Source organism: Mustelus asterias, chromosome 18 (assembly GCF_964213995.1).
Source record: "Mustelus asterias chromosome 18, sMusAst1.hap1.1, whole genome shotgun sequence".
NCBI lineage: Eukaryota > Metazoa > Chordata > Chondrichthyes > Carcharhiniformes > Triakidae > Mustelus > Mustelus asterias.
Genome location: NC_135818.1, coordinates 31,741,465 through 31,758,097, shown reverse-complemented (window position 1 = coordinate 31,758,097; position 16,633 = coordinate 31,741,465). Strand labels below are relative to the sequence as shown.

The 16,633-nt window shown below is 45.3% G+C and overlaps 1 protein-coding gene across 7 annotated transcripts in view; it reads right to left on the bottom strand.

Moving 5' to 3' along the window:
- g2e3 (G2/M-phase specific E3 ubiquitin protein ligase) overlaps positions 1-16,633 on the bottom strand; it is a 328,981-nt gene that overhangs the window by 120,873 nt on the left and 191,475 nt on the right. For all 7 annotated transcript variants that reach the window (XM_078233704.1, XM_078233706.1, XM_078233703.1 and 4 more), the window contains one exon: positions 16,448-16,564. In XM_078233704.1, coding sequence (XP_078089830.1) covers positions 16,448-16,564 — 117 coding nt within the window. The remainder of the gene's footprint in view (positions 1-16,447; positions 16,565-16,633) is intronic.

Below are 16,633 nucleotides of genomic sequence, written 5' to 3'. Positions count from 1 at the left end.
TGTTTATATCATTCTGATAAAACAGACAGTTGAATATAGATGTTAGGAGGCTTTCCCGGAGGCTTGTCTGTGATTTAAGCAGAGGAAGCAGCCACCAAATGGTAGAGTGCGAGAATGGCCGTTTGAAGGAGAACTCCCACTGGGACAGTTGCACTCAGTCACTCAGTCACTTCAAAGGAAACGCTGCGGGAAGAGCAGGGGACCAGAGATGACACCTTGACTGCAACGACCAGAAGAATTGTGCTTTATGACCCAAGGATACCAGATGGTTTCTAACCATGATCCAAAGACTATCAGAAGCTGTTAAAGGAACTATAATTTACGATCAAGGACTGTTAACTGGACTTTGCTTCATGACTTGTATTGGGAACCCTGATGTATAAATATCCACGTTTCTTGTGTTCAGTGAGAACTTTGGCTTCCGCTTTCAAGGGGTCAAGTTCTCCCATAAGCTTATGAAAATAAAGCCTGACTGTATTTTTGACTCATATCAGCCTATAGAGGTATAATTTCCGACTTCAGTGAGGCACGACTTGCCCTTCACGAATCCGTGCTGACTATCCCGGATTAATCCGCATCTTTCTAAATGGTCGTAAATCCCATCCCTAAGGACCCTTTCCATCAATTTACCAACCACCGAAGTAAGACTAACCGGTCTATAATTACCAGGGTCATTTCTATTCCCTTTCTTAAAGAGAGGAACAACATTCGCCATTCTCCAGTCCTCTGGCACCATCCCCGTGGACAGCGAGGACCCAAAGATCAAAGCCAAAGGCTCTGCAATCTCATCCCTTGCCTCCCAAAGAATCCTAGGATATATTTCATCAGGCCCAGGGGACTTATCGACCTTCAGTTTATTCAAAACTGCCAGGACATCCTCCCTCCAAACATCTATTTCCTCCAGCCTATTAGCCTGTAACACCTTCTCTTCCTCAAAAACATGGCCCCTCTCCTCGGTGAACACTGAAGAAAAGTATTCATTCATCACCTCGCCTATCTCTACTGACTCCATACACAAGTTCCCACTACTGTCCTTGACCGGCCCTAACCTCACCCTTGTCATTCTTTTATTCCTCACATAAGAGTAAGAAGCCTTGGGGTTTTCCTTGATCCGCCCGCCAAGGACTTCTCATGTCCCCTCCTAGCTCTCCTAAGCCCCTTTTTCAGCTCATTCCTTGCTAACTTGTAACCCTCAATCGAGCCATCTGAACCTTGTTTCCTCATCCCTACATAAGCTTCCCTCTTCCTTTTCACAAGACATTCCACCTCTTTCGTGAACTATGGTTCCCTCACTCGGCCATTTCCTCCCTGCCTGACAGGGACATACCTATCAACGACACCCAGTATTTGTTCCTTGAAAAAGTTCCACTTTTCATTCGTTCCTTTCCCTGACAGTTTCTGTTCCCAACTTATGCCCCCTAATTCTTGCCTAATCGCATCATAATTACCTCTCCCCCAATTGTAAACCTTGCCCTGCCGTACGGCCCTATCCCTCTCCATTGCAATAACAAAAGACACCGAATTGTGGTCACTATCTCCAAAGTGCTCTCCCACAACCAAATCTAACACTTGGGCCGGTTCATTTCCCAGTACCAAATCCAATGTGGCCTCACCTCTTGTCGGCCTATCCACATATTGTGTCAGGAAACCCTCCTGCACACACTGCACAAAAACTATTTGACCTACAAAGGTTCCAATCAATATTTGGAAAGTTAAAGTCCCCCATGACAACTACCCTGCGACCCCCACACATATCCATAATCTGCTTAGCAATTTCTTCCTCCACATCTCTATTACTATTTGGGGGCCTATAGTAAACTCCTAACAACGTGACCGCTCCTTTCCTATTTCTAACCTCAGCCCATATTACCTCAGTGTGCAGATCCCCCTCGAAGTGCCTTTCCGCAGCCGTTAAACTATCCTTGATTAACAATGCCACTCCTCCACCTCTTTTACCAGCTTCCCTACACTTAGTGAAACATCTATACCCCGGAACGTCCAACAACCATTCCTGTCCTTGTTCTACCCACGTCTCCGTAATGGCCACAACATCGTAGTCCCAAGTACCAATCCACGCCCCAAGTTCATCTACCTTGTTCCGGATGCTCCTTGCATTGAAGTAGACACACTTCAACCCAGGAGGTGTGGGTAATGTTAATTCAGATCAAGTTGGTAGGCAGGGCTACTGAGGTGTTTGTAGTGCTGTCAGAGGAGGTGTCAGGAAACCATGAAGAGGTGAAGGCGGCTATTTTCAGAGCCTACACATTGGTACCTGAACCATATAGACAACAGTTCAGAAATGTAAGAAAGGAACCAGGTCAGACTTATATCGCGTTTGAAAGAATTAAACAAAGCAATTGTGATAGATGGATGAGAGCATTAAAGATAGAAAAGACATATGAAGCTCTTAAGAGGTATTATTCTGCTGGAGGAGTTTAAGAACTCACGTCCAGAAGTGTTAAGAACTCATGTTGAGGAACAGAAAGTTAAAACAGTGAAAAGATCTGCAGAGATGGCAAATGAATACACATTGGTGCGTAAATTGAAATCTGGCTTCCGACAGCAATTTCATTCTGTGAGGGATAGAAATTGGGAAACAGGGAGATCCTTCAATGAAAAACAAAAAATAGATCACACTGGGAACAGTTTATCATATGTGAAAAAGGAGGGGATCGAGACGAGGTGACTGGGAGCGAGGAAGTTAGCTCGCAAACAGAGAAGGGTTATAGACAGTGCAAGAGGGAGGATGGAGAGAGCTCAGACCAAAGGATTGAGATGTGTTTACTTTAATGCCAGGAGTATAGTGAATAAAGGGGATGAGCTCAGAGCGTGGATCAATGCCTGCAAGTGTGATGTGGTGGCCATTACGGAGACTTGGATGTCTCAGGGACAGGACTGGATACTACTGGATCAAAATATTAGGTCTACAAGTGTAGAGGCTGGGGGCGAGCTTGGGGCTGGGACAAGGCTGGCAAAGAAGAAGAGCACTCTGGGGGAGGATGACCTCACTGGGCCTGGAGGTCTGGAGTGCTTATACTTCAATGCAAGGAGCGTAGCAGGTAAGACAGACGAACTGAGGGCCTTAAGGCTCACGAGGAATTTGGATGTGGTTGCGGTGACAGAGACTTGGTTGAAAGAGGGACAGGACTGGCAGCTGAATATTCTGGGGTACAAGTGTTTTAGGCGAGACAGAGGAGGGGCCAAAAGAGGTGGGGGAGTAGCAGTATTAGTTGGAGAGCATATTACAGCGGTGCAGAGGGAGGACAATTCAGAGGGGTCGTGTAACGAGTCACTCTGGGTGGAGCTTAGAAACGCAGTCACTATGTTGGGGGTATACTACAGGCCCCCCAACAGCCCAAGGGAAGTGGAAGAACGGATATGTCAGGAGATACTGGATAGGTGCAGGAAAAATAGGGTTGTTGTAGTGGGAGACTTCAATTTCCCTGGTATAGACTGGAAATCGCTGAGAGCTGGGACTCTGAATGGGGAGGAATTTGTAAAATGCGTACAGGAGGGTTCTTTGGAACAATATGTAGATAGCCTGACTAGAGAGGGGGCTATACTGGACCTAGTACTGGGGAATGAGCCCGGTCAGGTCTTCAAAGTTTCGGTTGGGGAACATGTGGCAAATAGTGACCACAATTCTGTTAGCTTTAGGATAGTGATGGAAAAGGATGAGTGGTGTCCCATGGGTAAGGTGTTGGATTGGGGGAAGGCTAACTTTAGTGGGATTAGGCAGAAATTGGCAGCTGTTGATTGGGAGAGGCTGTTTGAGGGTAAATCCACATCTGGCATGTGGGAGTCTTTTAAGGAACAGTTGTTAGGGCTACAGGACAGGCATGTGCCTGTAAAAAAGGATAGGAAGGATAGGATTCGAGAACCGTGGATAACCAGGGAAATTGAGGGACTGGTCAAAAAGAAAAGAGAGGCGTATGTTAGGTCCAGGCAGCTAAAAAGGGAGGGAGCTCTGGAGGAGTACAAAGAAAGTAGGAAAGAACTCAAACGGGGAATTAGAAGGGCAAAAAGGGGTCACGAAATGTCCTTGGCAGACAGGATTAAGGAGAATCCCAAGGCATTTTTATTCATACGTTAGGAACAAAAGGGTTGTCAGGGAACAAATCGGACCTCTCAGGGACAAAAGTGGGGAATTATGCTTGGAGCCCAAAGAAGTAGGGGAGATCCTAAATGAATACTTTGCGTCGGTATTCACAAAGGAGAGGGATGTGTTGACTGGGAGTGTCTCGGAGGGGAGTGTTGAACCGTTAGAGAAAATCTCCATTACAAGGGAGGAAGTGTTAGGTTTGTTAGAGAATATAAAGACTGACAAATCCCCAGGGCCTGATGGAATCTATCCAAGGCTGCTCAGGGAGACGAGAGATGAAATCGCAGGGCCTCTGACGCAAATCTTTGTCTCGTCACTGGACGCAGGTGAGGTCCCAGAGGATTGGAGGATAGCTAATGTGGTCCGGTTATTTAAGAAGGGGAGGAAGGATAACCCGGGTAATTATAGGCCGGTGAGCTTGACGTCCGTGGTGGGGAAGTTGTTGGAGAAGATTCTTAGAGATAGGATGTATGCGCATTTAGAAAGGAATAAACTCATTAACGATAGTCAGCATGGTTTTGTGAGAGAGAGGCCATGCCTCACTAACCTGGTGGAGTTTTTTGAAGAAGTGACCAGAATGGTTGACGAGGGAAGGGCCGTGGATGTCGTCTATATGGACTTAAGTAAAGCGTTTGACAAAGTCCATCATGGTAGGCTGGTGAAAAAGGTTGGATCTCATGGGATAAAGGGGGAGGTGGCTAGATGGGTGGAGAACTGGCTTGGTCACAGAAGACAGAGGGTGGTAGTGGAAGGGTCTTTTTCCGGCTGGAGGCCTGTGACTAGTGGTGTTCCGCAGGGCTCTGTATTGGGACCTCTGCTGTTTGTGATTTATATAAACGATCTGGAAGAAGGTGTAACTGGAGTGATCAGTAAGTTTGCGGACGACACAAAATTGGCAGGACTTGCAGGTAGTGAGGAGCATTGTCAGAAGCTGTCTGTGTGGAGTTTGCACATTCTCCTCGTGTCTGCGTGGGTTTCCTCCGGGTGCTCCGGTTTCCTCCCACAGTCCAAAGATGTGCGGGTTAGGTTGATTGGCCAGGTTAAAAAATTGCCCCTTAGAGTCCTGGGATGTGTAGGTTAGAGGGATTAGCGGGTAAAATATGTGGGGGTAGGGCCTGGGTGGGATTGTGGTCGGTGCAGACTCGATGGGCCGAATGGCCTCCTTCTGCACTGTAGGGTTTCTATGATTTCTATGATTTCTAAGCTACAGAAGGATATAGATAGGCTGGAAATTTGGGCAAAGAAATGGCAGATGGAGTTCAATCCTGATAAATGCGAAGTGATGCATTTTGGTAGAAATAATGTAGGGAGGAGCTATACGATAAATGGCAGAACCATAAAGGGTGTAGATACGCAGAGGGACCTGGGTGTGCAAGTCCACAGATCCTTGAAACTGACGTCACAGGTGGAGAAGGTGGTGAAGAAGGCATATGGCATGCTTGCCTTTATAGGACGGGGCATAAAAGTTGGGGTCTGATGTTGCAGATGTATAGAACGTTGGTTCGGCCGCATTTGGAATACTGCGTCCAGTTCTGGTCGCCACACTACCAGAAGGACGTGGAGGCTTTGGAGAGAGTACAGAGGAGGTTTACCAGGATGTTGCCTGGTATGGAGGGGCTTAGTTATGAGGAGAGATTGGGTAAACTGGGGTTGTTCTCCCTGGAAAGACGGAGGATGAGGGGAGACTTAATAGAGGTGTATAAAATTATGAAAGGCATAGATAGGGTGAATGGTGGGAAGCTTTTCCCCAGGTCGGTGGTGACATTCACGAGGGGTCATAGGTTCAAGGTGAAGGGGGGGGAAGTTTAGCACAGATATCAGAAGGACATATTTTACACAAAGGGTGGTGGGGGCCTGGAATGCGCTGCCAGGCAAGGTAGTGGAGGCGGACACACTGGGAACGTTTAAGACTTATCTCGATAGCGATATGAACGGAGTGGGAATGGAGGGATATAAAAGAATGATATAGTTTGGACCAGGGAGTGGCACGGGCTTGGAGGGCCGAAAGGCCTGTTCCTGTGCTGTATTGTTCTTTGTTCTACAGGTGCCGGGATTCAGATGTTTCAGGAAGGACAGGGAGGGAGGCAAGAGAGGGGGTGGAGTGGCACTGCTGATCAGGGATAGTGTCACAGCTGTAGAGAAGGTGTATGCTGTGGAGGGATTGTCCACAGACTCTCTGTGGGTGGAAGTTCGGAGTGGGAAGGGGTCGATCACTTTGCTGGGAGTTTTCTATAGGCCGCCCAATAGTGACAGGGAGGTGGAGGAGCAGATAGGGAAACAGATCCTGGAGAGTTGCAATAATAGCAGAGTTGTTGTGATGGGAGACTTTAATTTCCCAAACATAGATTGGAATATCCCTAGGGTAAGGGGATTGGATGGGTAGGAGTTCGTTAGGTGTGTTCAGGAGGGTTTCCTGACACAGCATATGGACAAGCCTACAAGAGGAGAGGCTGTACTTGATCTGATACTGACCAATGAGCCTGGACAGGTGTCAGATCTCTCAGTGGGAGAGCATCTTGGGGATAGCGATCATAACTCTATCTCCTTTACGCTTGCATTGGAAAAAGAGTGGATCAGGCAAGCTAGGAAAGCGTTTATATGGAGTAAGGGGAAATATGAAGACATAAGGCAGCAAATTAGAGGAGTAAATTGGAAGGAGGTATTCTCGGGGAAATCTACTGAAGAGAGGTGGCAGTTTTTCAAGGAATGTATGTCTAGGGTTCTAAAGGACAATGTTCCGAGCAGACAGGGAGGAGTTGGTAGGTTAAAGGAACCGTGGTGCACGAAAGTTGTGCGGGACCTAGTCGAGAAGAAAAGGAAAGCGTACAAAAGGTTCAGAGAGCTTGGCGAAGATAGAGATCTAGATGAGTATACGGCTTGTAGGAAGGGACTAAAGAAGGAAATTAGGAGAGCCAGAAGGGGTCATGAGAAGGCCTTGGCGAGTAGAATTAGGGAAAACCCTAAGGCGTTCTATAAATATGTGAAGAGTAAAAGGATGAGACGTGAAGGAATAGGGCCTATAAAAGGTGAAGGCGGGAAAATCTGTACGGAACCAGTAGAAATGGCAGGGGTGCTTAATGAGTATTTTGCCTCGGTTTTCACAGAGGAGAAGGACATGGGTGGATGTACTGTGGGCTTGCTGTGGACTGAAAAGATTGAGTATGTGGACTTTAACAAAGAGGTTGTGCTGGAATCTTTGAATGGTATCAAGATAGATAAGTTGCCGGGTCCTGATGGGATGTACCCCAGGTTACTGTGGGAGGCGAGGGAAGAGATTGCAGAGCCTCTGGCGATGATTTTTGCGTCGTCGATGGAGATGGGAGAGGTGCCGGAGGATTGGAGGATTGTGGATGTGGTTCCTATTTTCAAGAAGGGGAATAGGGATAGCCCAGGAAATTACCGACCGGTGAGTCTAACCTCAGTGGTTGGTCAGCTGATGGAGAAGATCCTGAGGGACAAGATTTATGAGCATTTAGAGAGGTTTAGTATGCACAAGAATACTCAGCATGGCTTTGTCAAAGGCAGATTGTGCCTTACTGGCCTGGTGGATTTCTTCGAAAATGTGACTTAACACATTGACGAAGGGAAAGCAGTAGATGTGGTTTATATGGATTTTAGCAAAGCGTTCGATAAGGCTTCTAGAAAAAGTGAGAGGGCATGGGATCCAAGGGGCTGCTGCCCTATGGATCCAGAACTGGTTTGCCCAAAGGAGGCAGAGTGTGTGTATAAATGGGTCTTTTTCCAAGGAGGTCAGTCACCAGTGGTGTGCCCCAGGGATCTGTTCTGGGACCCTTGCTGTTTGTCATTTTCATAAATGACCTGGATGAGGAAGTGGAGGGATGAGTTGGTAAGTTTGCTGACGACACAAAGGTTGGTGGGGTTGTGGATAGTCTGGAGGGATGTCAGAAGTTACAGAGGGACATAGATAGGATGCAAGACTGGGCGGAGAAGTGGCAGATGGACTTCAACCCAGATAAATGCGTCGTGCTCCGTTTTGGTAGGTCGAATGGGATGAAGGAGTACAATATAAAGGGAAAGACTCTTAGTACGGTAGAGGATCAGAAGGACCTTGGGGTCCGGGTCCGTAGGACTCTAAAATCGGCCCCGCAGGTAGAGGAGGTGGTTAAGAAGACGTAAGTTGTGCTGGCCTTTATCAATCGAGGGATTGAGTTTAGGAGTCCGGGGATAATGATGCAGCTATATAAGACCCTCGTCAGACCCCACTTGAAGTACTGTGCTCAGTTCTGGTCGCCTCATTACAGGAAGGATGTGGAAAAGATTGAAAGGGTGCAGAGGAGATTTACAAGGATGTTGCCTGGATTGAGTGGCATGCCTTATGAGGATAGGGTGAGGGAGCTCGGTCTTTTCTCCTTGGAGAGACGTAGGATGAGAGGAGACCTAATAGAGGTATATAAGATGTTGAGAGGCATAGATCGGGTGGACTCTCAGAGGCTTTTTCCCAGGGTGGAAATGGCTGCTACGAGAGGACACAGGTTTAAGGTGCTGGGGGGTAGGTACAGGGGAAATGTTAGGGGGAAGTTTTTCACACAGAGGGTGGTGGGCGAGTGGAATCGGCTGCCGTCAGTGGTGGTGGAGGCAAACTCAATAGGGTCTTTTAAGAGCCTCCTGGATGAATACATGGGACTTAATAGGATGGAGGGTTATAGGTAGGCCTAAAAGGTAGGGATATGTTCGGCACAACTTGTGGGGCCGAAGGGCCTGTTTTGTGCTGTAGTTTTCTATGTTTCTATGTAAACCCAAGAGGAGAGAAAAAAGGTGAAAGACCTCAGGTGCTTTCACTGTAATAAGATGGGACACACAAAGTAACAGTGCTGGTGCCTTAAGAAAGGCACTGGGGAAAAGGATGTAGTAAAAGAGGCTCAACCAGTGGGATTAGTTAAGGCAGTGAAGGGAATCTCAAAAGAAGTCGAGGAGCTGAAGGAGAGTGCACAGCCTCGGCACGGGCTGAATAGTAAGATAGTGCCCAATCTTTTCAAAGACTTCACCTGTGTGGGTAAGATTTACTCAGGTAGAACAGGGGGAGTAAGTAAAGAAGTTAAAATATTGAGAGATACGGGAGCTAGTATGTCTCTAATAGTAAGAGATGAAAATATTTGCACACCTTCTGAAATATTGCCCAAGAGAATGGTAATCTGTGGAATAAATGAAGAAAGGAGTAGTGTTCCCCTATGTAAAATAAGGCTGGAAAATCCAATCAAGACTGTGGACGTGATAAAGGGAGTGATAGAAAACTTGGCTATTCCAGGAATACAGCTTATCCTTGGAAATGATATAGCTAAAGCACAGGTGGGAGTGATGCCCATTGTAGCGGAAAAGCCAAAAGAAAAGCAGGGAACTGAGGAGCTAAAAGAAAAATACCCTGAAATTTTTCCAGACTGTGTGGTGACGAGATCCCACAGCCATAAGTTAAAACAGGAAGGGAGAACAAAAGAGAAAGATGAAGGTGTTGAGGTCCAGTTAGCTGACACCCTGTTTGATGAGATGGTAAAGGAAAAACCTAAGCAGGTAGAGGATCAGGCAGAAGTGTTTAGTTCTGAAAGATTAATAGAGTTACCACAAAAAGATGAGACGATAAAAGATTTATATCATCAAGCCTACACGGAAAAGAAATTAGAGTGTATTCCAGAATACTATTACCTTAAGAATAAAATCTTAAGGTGGAAATGGAGAGCTTGGCAGGTTAGTGCAGATGAGAAATGGGCAGAAGTTCACCAGATCGTGTTGCCGGTGGAATACAGTATTGCGAGTAGCACACAAATCACCTGTAGGAGGTCACCTAGGAGTGAGGAAGACTCACGCCAAAATACAGAAGCATTTTGATTGGCCTGGATTACATAAAGATGTGGGTGAATTTTGCCGTACCTGTCATGCGTGTCAGATGGTAGGAAAGCCACAGGCAGTGATAAAACCAATGCTTTTGACGCCAATATCCACAGTTGAAGAACTTTTTACATGAATTATAATTGATTGTGTAGGTCGTCTCCCGAAAACCAAAAATGGGAACCAGTACTTACTAATCCTAATGCATGTGTCTACCAGGTTTCCAGAAACAATTCCATTACTGAATGCCAAGGCAAAAAAGGTTGTGGAGGAGTTACTTGCTTTCTTTACACATTATGGATTACCCAGGGAGATTGTCAGAGCAAAGGTCCAATTTTACTGCCAAAGTATTTAAGGAGTTAGTTATTTAAGGGATAGCTTAGGCATCAGACACTTCATATCCAGTGCTAGCATCGTGAATCGCAGGGAGCATTGGAAAAGTGGCATCAGACCCTAAACACCATGTTGAGGGCTTATTGCCAGGATTACCCAAGTCATTGGGATAAAGATATCCCATTCATATTATTTGCTATTAGAGATGCTCCAAATGAATCCATTTCAATTGATATTCGGACACCAAGTAAGAGGGCCTTTTAGTGAAACAGAGTGAGTGAATTTGCTAGACAACATTTGAAAGTGGCACAGCACCTAATGAAGCAAGAAGCAATGATAAGAAATGTAAAATTCATACGTTTGCCTGTGAGGATAAAGTATTGGTGCTATTACCAGTGATAGGAGATCCTTTCAAAACAAGATTTCGTGGTCCCTATCAGATTGAGAAGAAATGAAGTCAGGTGAAGTATCTGGTAAAGATGCCAGATAGGAAAAAAAATTATAGGGTATGTCATGTGAACATGTTGAAAGAGTACTATGACAGGGAAAGGGAACCGGAGAAACAGGTATTAGTTATCGCCAGTCAGAGTGAGGAATCAAATCCAGATCATTTGGATTTTGATGTGCCTCAGAATAAATTGAATAATCAAAAAGTACTTAAGGAATACAATAGGGTAGTGAGCTATCTGTCCCAAGAACAGAGAACTGAATTGAAAAACTTGCTGCAGTGCTTTGAGGATCCCTGTAGAAACAGAATGGGGAGGACTAATGCCACAGTACATAAGGTTGACGTAGAGAATGCTGTTCCAATAAAACAACACCCCTATTGGCTTAATCCTCTAAAAGCAGCGCAGGTTCTGAAGGAAGTCAAAGTGATGCTACAAGAAGACATCTGTTCCAACTGTTCACCCTATCTATACTTCTCATAATTTTATAAACTTCTTTCAGGGAGCCCCTCAGCCTCCGTCTTTCCAAAGAGAACAATCCAGTTTATTCAATCTCTCCACATAGCTAATACCTTCCATATCAGGCAACATCCTGGTAAACCTTTTGGTCAATCATTTTTGTCACCTCCTCAAAAAACTCAATTAAATTAGTGAGACATGACCTCCCATGTACAAAATCATGCTATCTGTTGCTACAAGACCATTCAGTTCCAAATGTGTATAGATCCTATTCCTGAGAATATTCTCCAACAGTTTCACTATTACTATTACTGACGTCAAGCTCACTGGCCTATAATTAAGTGGATTATCCTTGCTACCCTTCTTAAATAACAGGACAACATTGGCTGTCCTCCAATCCTCTGGTACCTCATCAGTGGCCAACGAAGAAACAAAGATTTCTGTAAGAGGCCCAGCAATTTCATCTCTTGTCTCCCTCAGTAATCTGGATAGATGCCATCTGGCCCTGGGGACTTGTTTCCCTTAATGCTTATTAATTCAACACTTCCTCCCTCGTAATGATGACTTGTTCTAAAGGGTTTACACACACTCCTTCCAAATCCTCCACGTCCTTCCGGTCGTGTGCTGACCAGAATTGGATACAGTATTCCAAATGTGGCCGAACCAACATTTTATACACCTGTAATATAATTTGCCAACTTTTATACTCGATGCCCCATCTGATGAAGGCAAGCATGCCACATGCTTTCTTCACGACTCTTTCACACACCTCATACACCAGCTCTACAGCAGACGCCGCAACCTTGAAACCAAGATAGAGTCCATATTCTCAACTTGTGCTCAGGACAGAGACCAGCTGCTAAACACTGCCAAGCAGATGAGACAACCGAACTACGCCATCCACATGCACACCAAGAACAAGAAACTCGACATCACTACCAGCAGCAACCAAGCCTCCCCCGGTACCACAGTAGAAAACAGTACCACTGCAGGGAAGTCCATTGTCAACTTGTCGGACTACACCCTTCAGCCAGACGAAATTGAAGTTCTCAGGCGAGGGCTCAATTTCTGCCCCACCACCAAAATGGACCCCATTGGTCTCGCAGCGGACACAGAGAAACTAATCAGGCAAATGAGGCTCCAGGAGTTCTTCCACAAACCCCAAGAGGCCAAAGACTAATCAATGAGGCAGCCAATGAACCAGAACAGCCAACAGAGAGATCTGCGGTGCAACAACCGCAGGGGAACGAGTTGAATTGGACTCTTCCGGAAGGCCACTGCTCTCGACTCAACATGTATGCCCAAGCCATCAGGAGATGGGTCAATGCCAGATTCATCAGCCGCACTCACAAGATAACCCCAAACATCACCCAAGCACAATGCAATGCCATCCATGCTCTCAAGACGAACCGCAACATTGTCATCAAACCAGCAGACAAAGGAGGGGGCACCGTCATACAGAACAGAACAGATTACTGCAAAGACGTGTACCGACAACTGAACAACCAGGAGCACTACAGACAGTTACCCGCAGATCCGACCAATGAACACACCCACCAACTCAACAGACTGATCAAGACCTTTGACCCGGACCTTCAGAGCACCCTCCGTGCTCTCATCCCACTTACTCCCCACGTTGGAGATCTCTATTGCCTCCCGAAGATACACAAGGCCAACACAACTGGCCGTCCCATCGTATTAGGCAATGGGACCCTGTATGAGAATCTCACATGTCTCACAAATTTGATTGAGTTTTTTGAAGGGGTAACCAAGAAGGTAGATGAGGGCAGTGCAGTTGATGTTGTCTGCATGGACTTTAGCAAGGCCTTTGACAAGGTACATACCGCATGGTAGGTTGTTGCATAAGGTTAAATCTCACGGGATCCAGAGAGAGGTCGCTAAATGGATACAAAATTGGCTTGATGACAGAATGTGGAGGTGCCAGCGTTGGACTGGGGTAAACACAGTAAGGAGTCTCACAACACCAGGTTAAAGTCCCAACAGGTTTATTTGGTAGCAAAAGCCACTAGCTTTCAGAGTGCTGCCCCTTCGTCAGGTGAGTGGGAGTTCTATTCACAAACAGAGCATATAAAGACACAAACTCAATTTACAAAATAATGATTGGAATGCGAGACTTTACAGGTAATCAAGTCTTAAAGGTACAGACAATGTGAGTGGAGAGAGCGTTAAGCACAAGTGCTATAAGTACCTGTGCTTAACGCTCTCTCCACTCATATTGTCTGTACCTTTAAGACTTGATTACCTATAAAGACTCGCATTCCAACCATTATTTTGTAAATTGAGTTTGTGTCTTTATATGCCCTGTTTGTGAATAGAACTCCCACTCACCTGACGAAGGGGCAGCACTCCGAAAGCTTGTGGCTTTTGCTACCAAATAAACCTGTTGGACTTTAACCTGGTGTTGTGAGACTTCTTAATTGATGACAGAAGACAGAGGGTGATTATAGAGGATTGTTTTTCAAACTGGAGACTTGAGTCAAAATGGGTAGAACTGAGAAATAAGAAGGGGGAAATCACTTTGATAGGGTTGTAACTATAGGCCCCCAAATAGTCGGCGGGAAATTGAGGAGCAAATATGTAAGGAGATTACAGATAGCTCCAAGAAAAATAGGGTGGTAATAGTGGGGGATTTTAATTTTCCCAACATTGACTGGGACAGCCATAGTATTAGAGGGTTGGATGGAGAGAAATTTGTTGAGTGTATTCAGGAGGAATTTCTCGAGTGTATTCAGGAGGAATTTCTCATTCAGTATGTGGATGGCCCGACTAGAGAGGGGGAAAATCTTGACCTCCTCTGAGGAAATAAGGAAGGGCAGGTGACAGAAGTGTTTATGAGGGATCACTTTGGGACCAGTGACCATAATTCTATTAGTTTTAAAATAGCTATGGAGAATGATAGGTCTGGACCAAAAGTTAAAATTCGAAATGGGGCAAGGCCAATTTTGGTGGTATCAGGCAGGAACTTTCAACAGTTAACTGGGGGAGTCTGTGGGAAGGCAAAGGGATGTCTGGTAAGTGGTAGGCTTTCAAAAGTGTGTTAACCAGGATTCAGGGTAAGCACATTCCTCTGAGAGTGAAGGGCAAGGCTGGCAGAAGTGGGGAACCCTGGATGACTCGGGATATTGAGGCCCTGGTCAAGAAGAAGGAGGAGGCACATGACACGCATAAGCAGCTGGGATCAACTGAATCCCTTGAAGAGTATAGGAGACCTGTGACCAGCGGTGTGCCTCAGGGATTGATGCTGAGTCCACTGTTATTTGTCATTTATATTAATGATTTGGATGAGAATCTAGGAGGCATAGTAAGTTCGCAGATCACACCAAGATTGGTGGCACAGTGGACAGTGAAGAAGGTTATCTCGGATTGCAACGGGATCTTGATCAATTGGGCCAGTGGGCTGACGAATGGCAGATGGGGTTTAATTTAGATAAATGCGAGGTGATGCATTTTGGTACATTGAACCAGGGCAGGACTTACTCAGTTCATGGTAGGGCGTTGGGGAGAGTTACAGAACAAAAGAATCTAGGGGTACAGGTTTATAGCTCCTTGAAAATGGAGTCACACGTGGACAGAGTGGTGAAAAAGGCATTCAGCATGCTTGGTTTCATTGGTCAGAACATTGAATACAGGAGTTGGGACATCTTGTTGAAGTTTTACAAGACATTGGTATGGCCACACTTGGAATACTGGGTACAGTTCTGGTCACCCTATTATAGAAAGGATATTATTAAACTAGAAAGAGTGCAGAAGAGATTTACTAGGATGCTACCAGGACTTGATTGTTTGAGTTAGAAGGAGAGGTTTGGTAGACTGGGACTTTTTTCTCTGGAGCGTAGAAGGCTGAGGGGTGACCTTATAGAGGTCTATAAAATAATGAGGGGCATAGATCAGCTAGATAGTCAATATCTTTTCCCAAAGATAGGGGAGTCTAAAACTAGAGGGCATAGTTTAAGATGAGAGGGGAGAGATACAAAAGGGCCCAGAGGGGCAATTTTTTCACACAGAGGGTGGTGAGTGTCTGGGACAAGCTGCCAGAGGTAATAGTAGAGGTGGATACAATTTTTTCTTTTAAAAAGCATTTAGACAGTTACATGGGTAAGATGGATATAGAGGGATATGGGCCAAATGCGGGCAACTTGGACTAAATTAGGGGTTAAAAAAAAAAGGTGGCATGGACAAGTTGGGCCGAAGGGCCTGTTTCCCTGCTGTAAACCTCTACGACTCTATGACTAAACATCATTCCCCTACATATCTGCCAACTTGCAACAGCCCACAAAATGGTAGAAAAGTTTGCAATGGCCCCCCACCTGCCACTTGATGCTGATTTTTTCAGCCCACCCAAGGCACAACTCCCATCCAGAAGGCTGATCCGGAAGAACCCTCCCACACAGGACTTCCAACGCAAATTCCACCTGGACAAATAAATAGGAATCAGTGGACACAAGTAACTGGTCTCAAACGCAACCCAACATCTGCCTGGTTTCTGTTCAGTATAACGATGGCCCCTCCTTTGTCTGCTGGTTTGATGACAATGACAATTTCACAAGCTGTACTGTCTGGAGACAATACACATCTCTTTAACCTGTGTTGAATGCTCCCTCCACCCACATTGTCTGTACATTTAAGACCTGGCTGGCTGTAGAGATTTACATTCTAATCAGTATTCTGTAATTTGATTTCTGTGTCTGTGCCTTGTTTGAGAACAGAGACCACTCCATCTGACGAAGGAGCATTGCTCCGAAATCTTATGGTATTTGCTACCAAATAAACCTGTTGGACTTTAACCTGGTGTTGTGAGACTTCTTACTGTGCTTACCCCAGTCCAACGCCGGCATCTCCACATCAAAAAAAAACCCCAGCCAATCAAATCTTTCCCCACAGCTAAAATTCTCAATTTCAAGAAAAATTCTTATAAATCTCCTCTGTATTTTCTCTGGTGCATCTTAATTTTACAAACAGGAAATTACACTGGTTGTTCGCAAAAAATATTCTATTACTGCTACAACAGTAACTGAGATCAGTTAACTACAAGACAGCATCGAAAAGAGCTTTTATGCCCTACATAAGTTTGATTTTAGTGTATACTTTGAAAGATTTGTCAGTTAAATTCAAAATGTTAACCAAAGATGGAATACTACTTTTTTCCTAAAATCCAGTGCATTACCTTTGAAGAATTCATATATAACAGATTAACTTAATTTCACATTGTTAACACAGCAGTTTTCTTGTGAAAATGAACTGTTACCTGTCAGGTTCAGCATATTCTCTTCCACTTTTACAGAGGCACCTTCTTGCATCACATCGCTGGTAACGGTGTAATAGTTCCTGAAATGCATTCTCTTCAAGTTCCCAGGATGCATCCCTGTTCAAAAAGAGGTGAATTCGATATCAAAAGAATATCAAGTATCACTGCGTGAGTGAGGGGAAGATA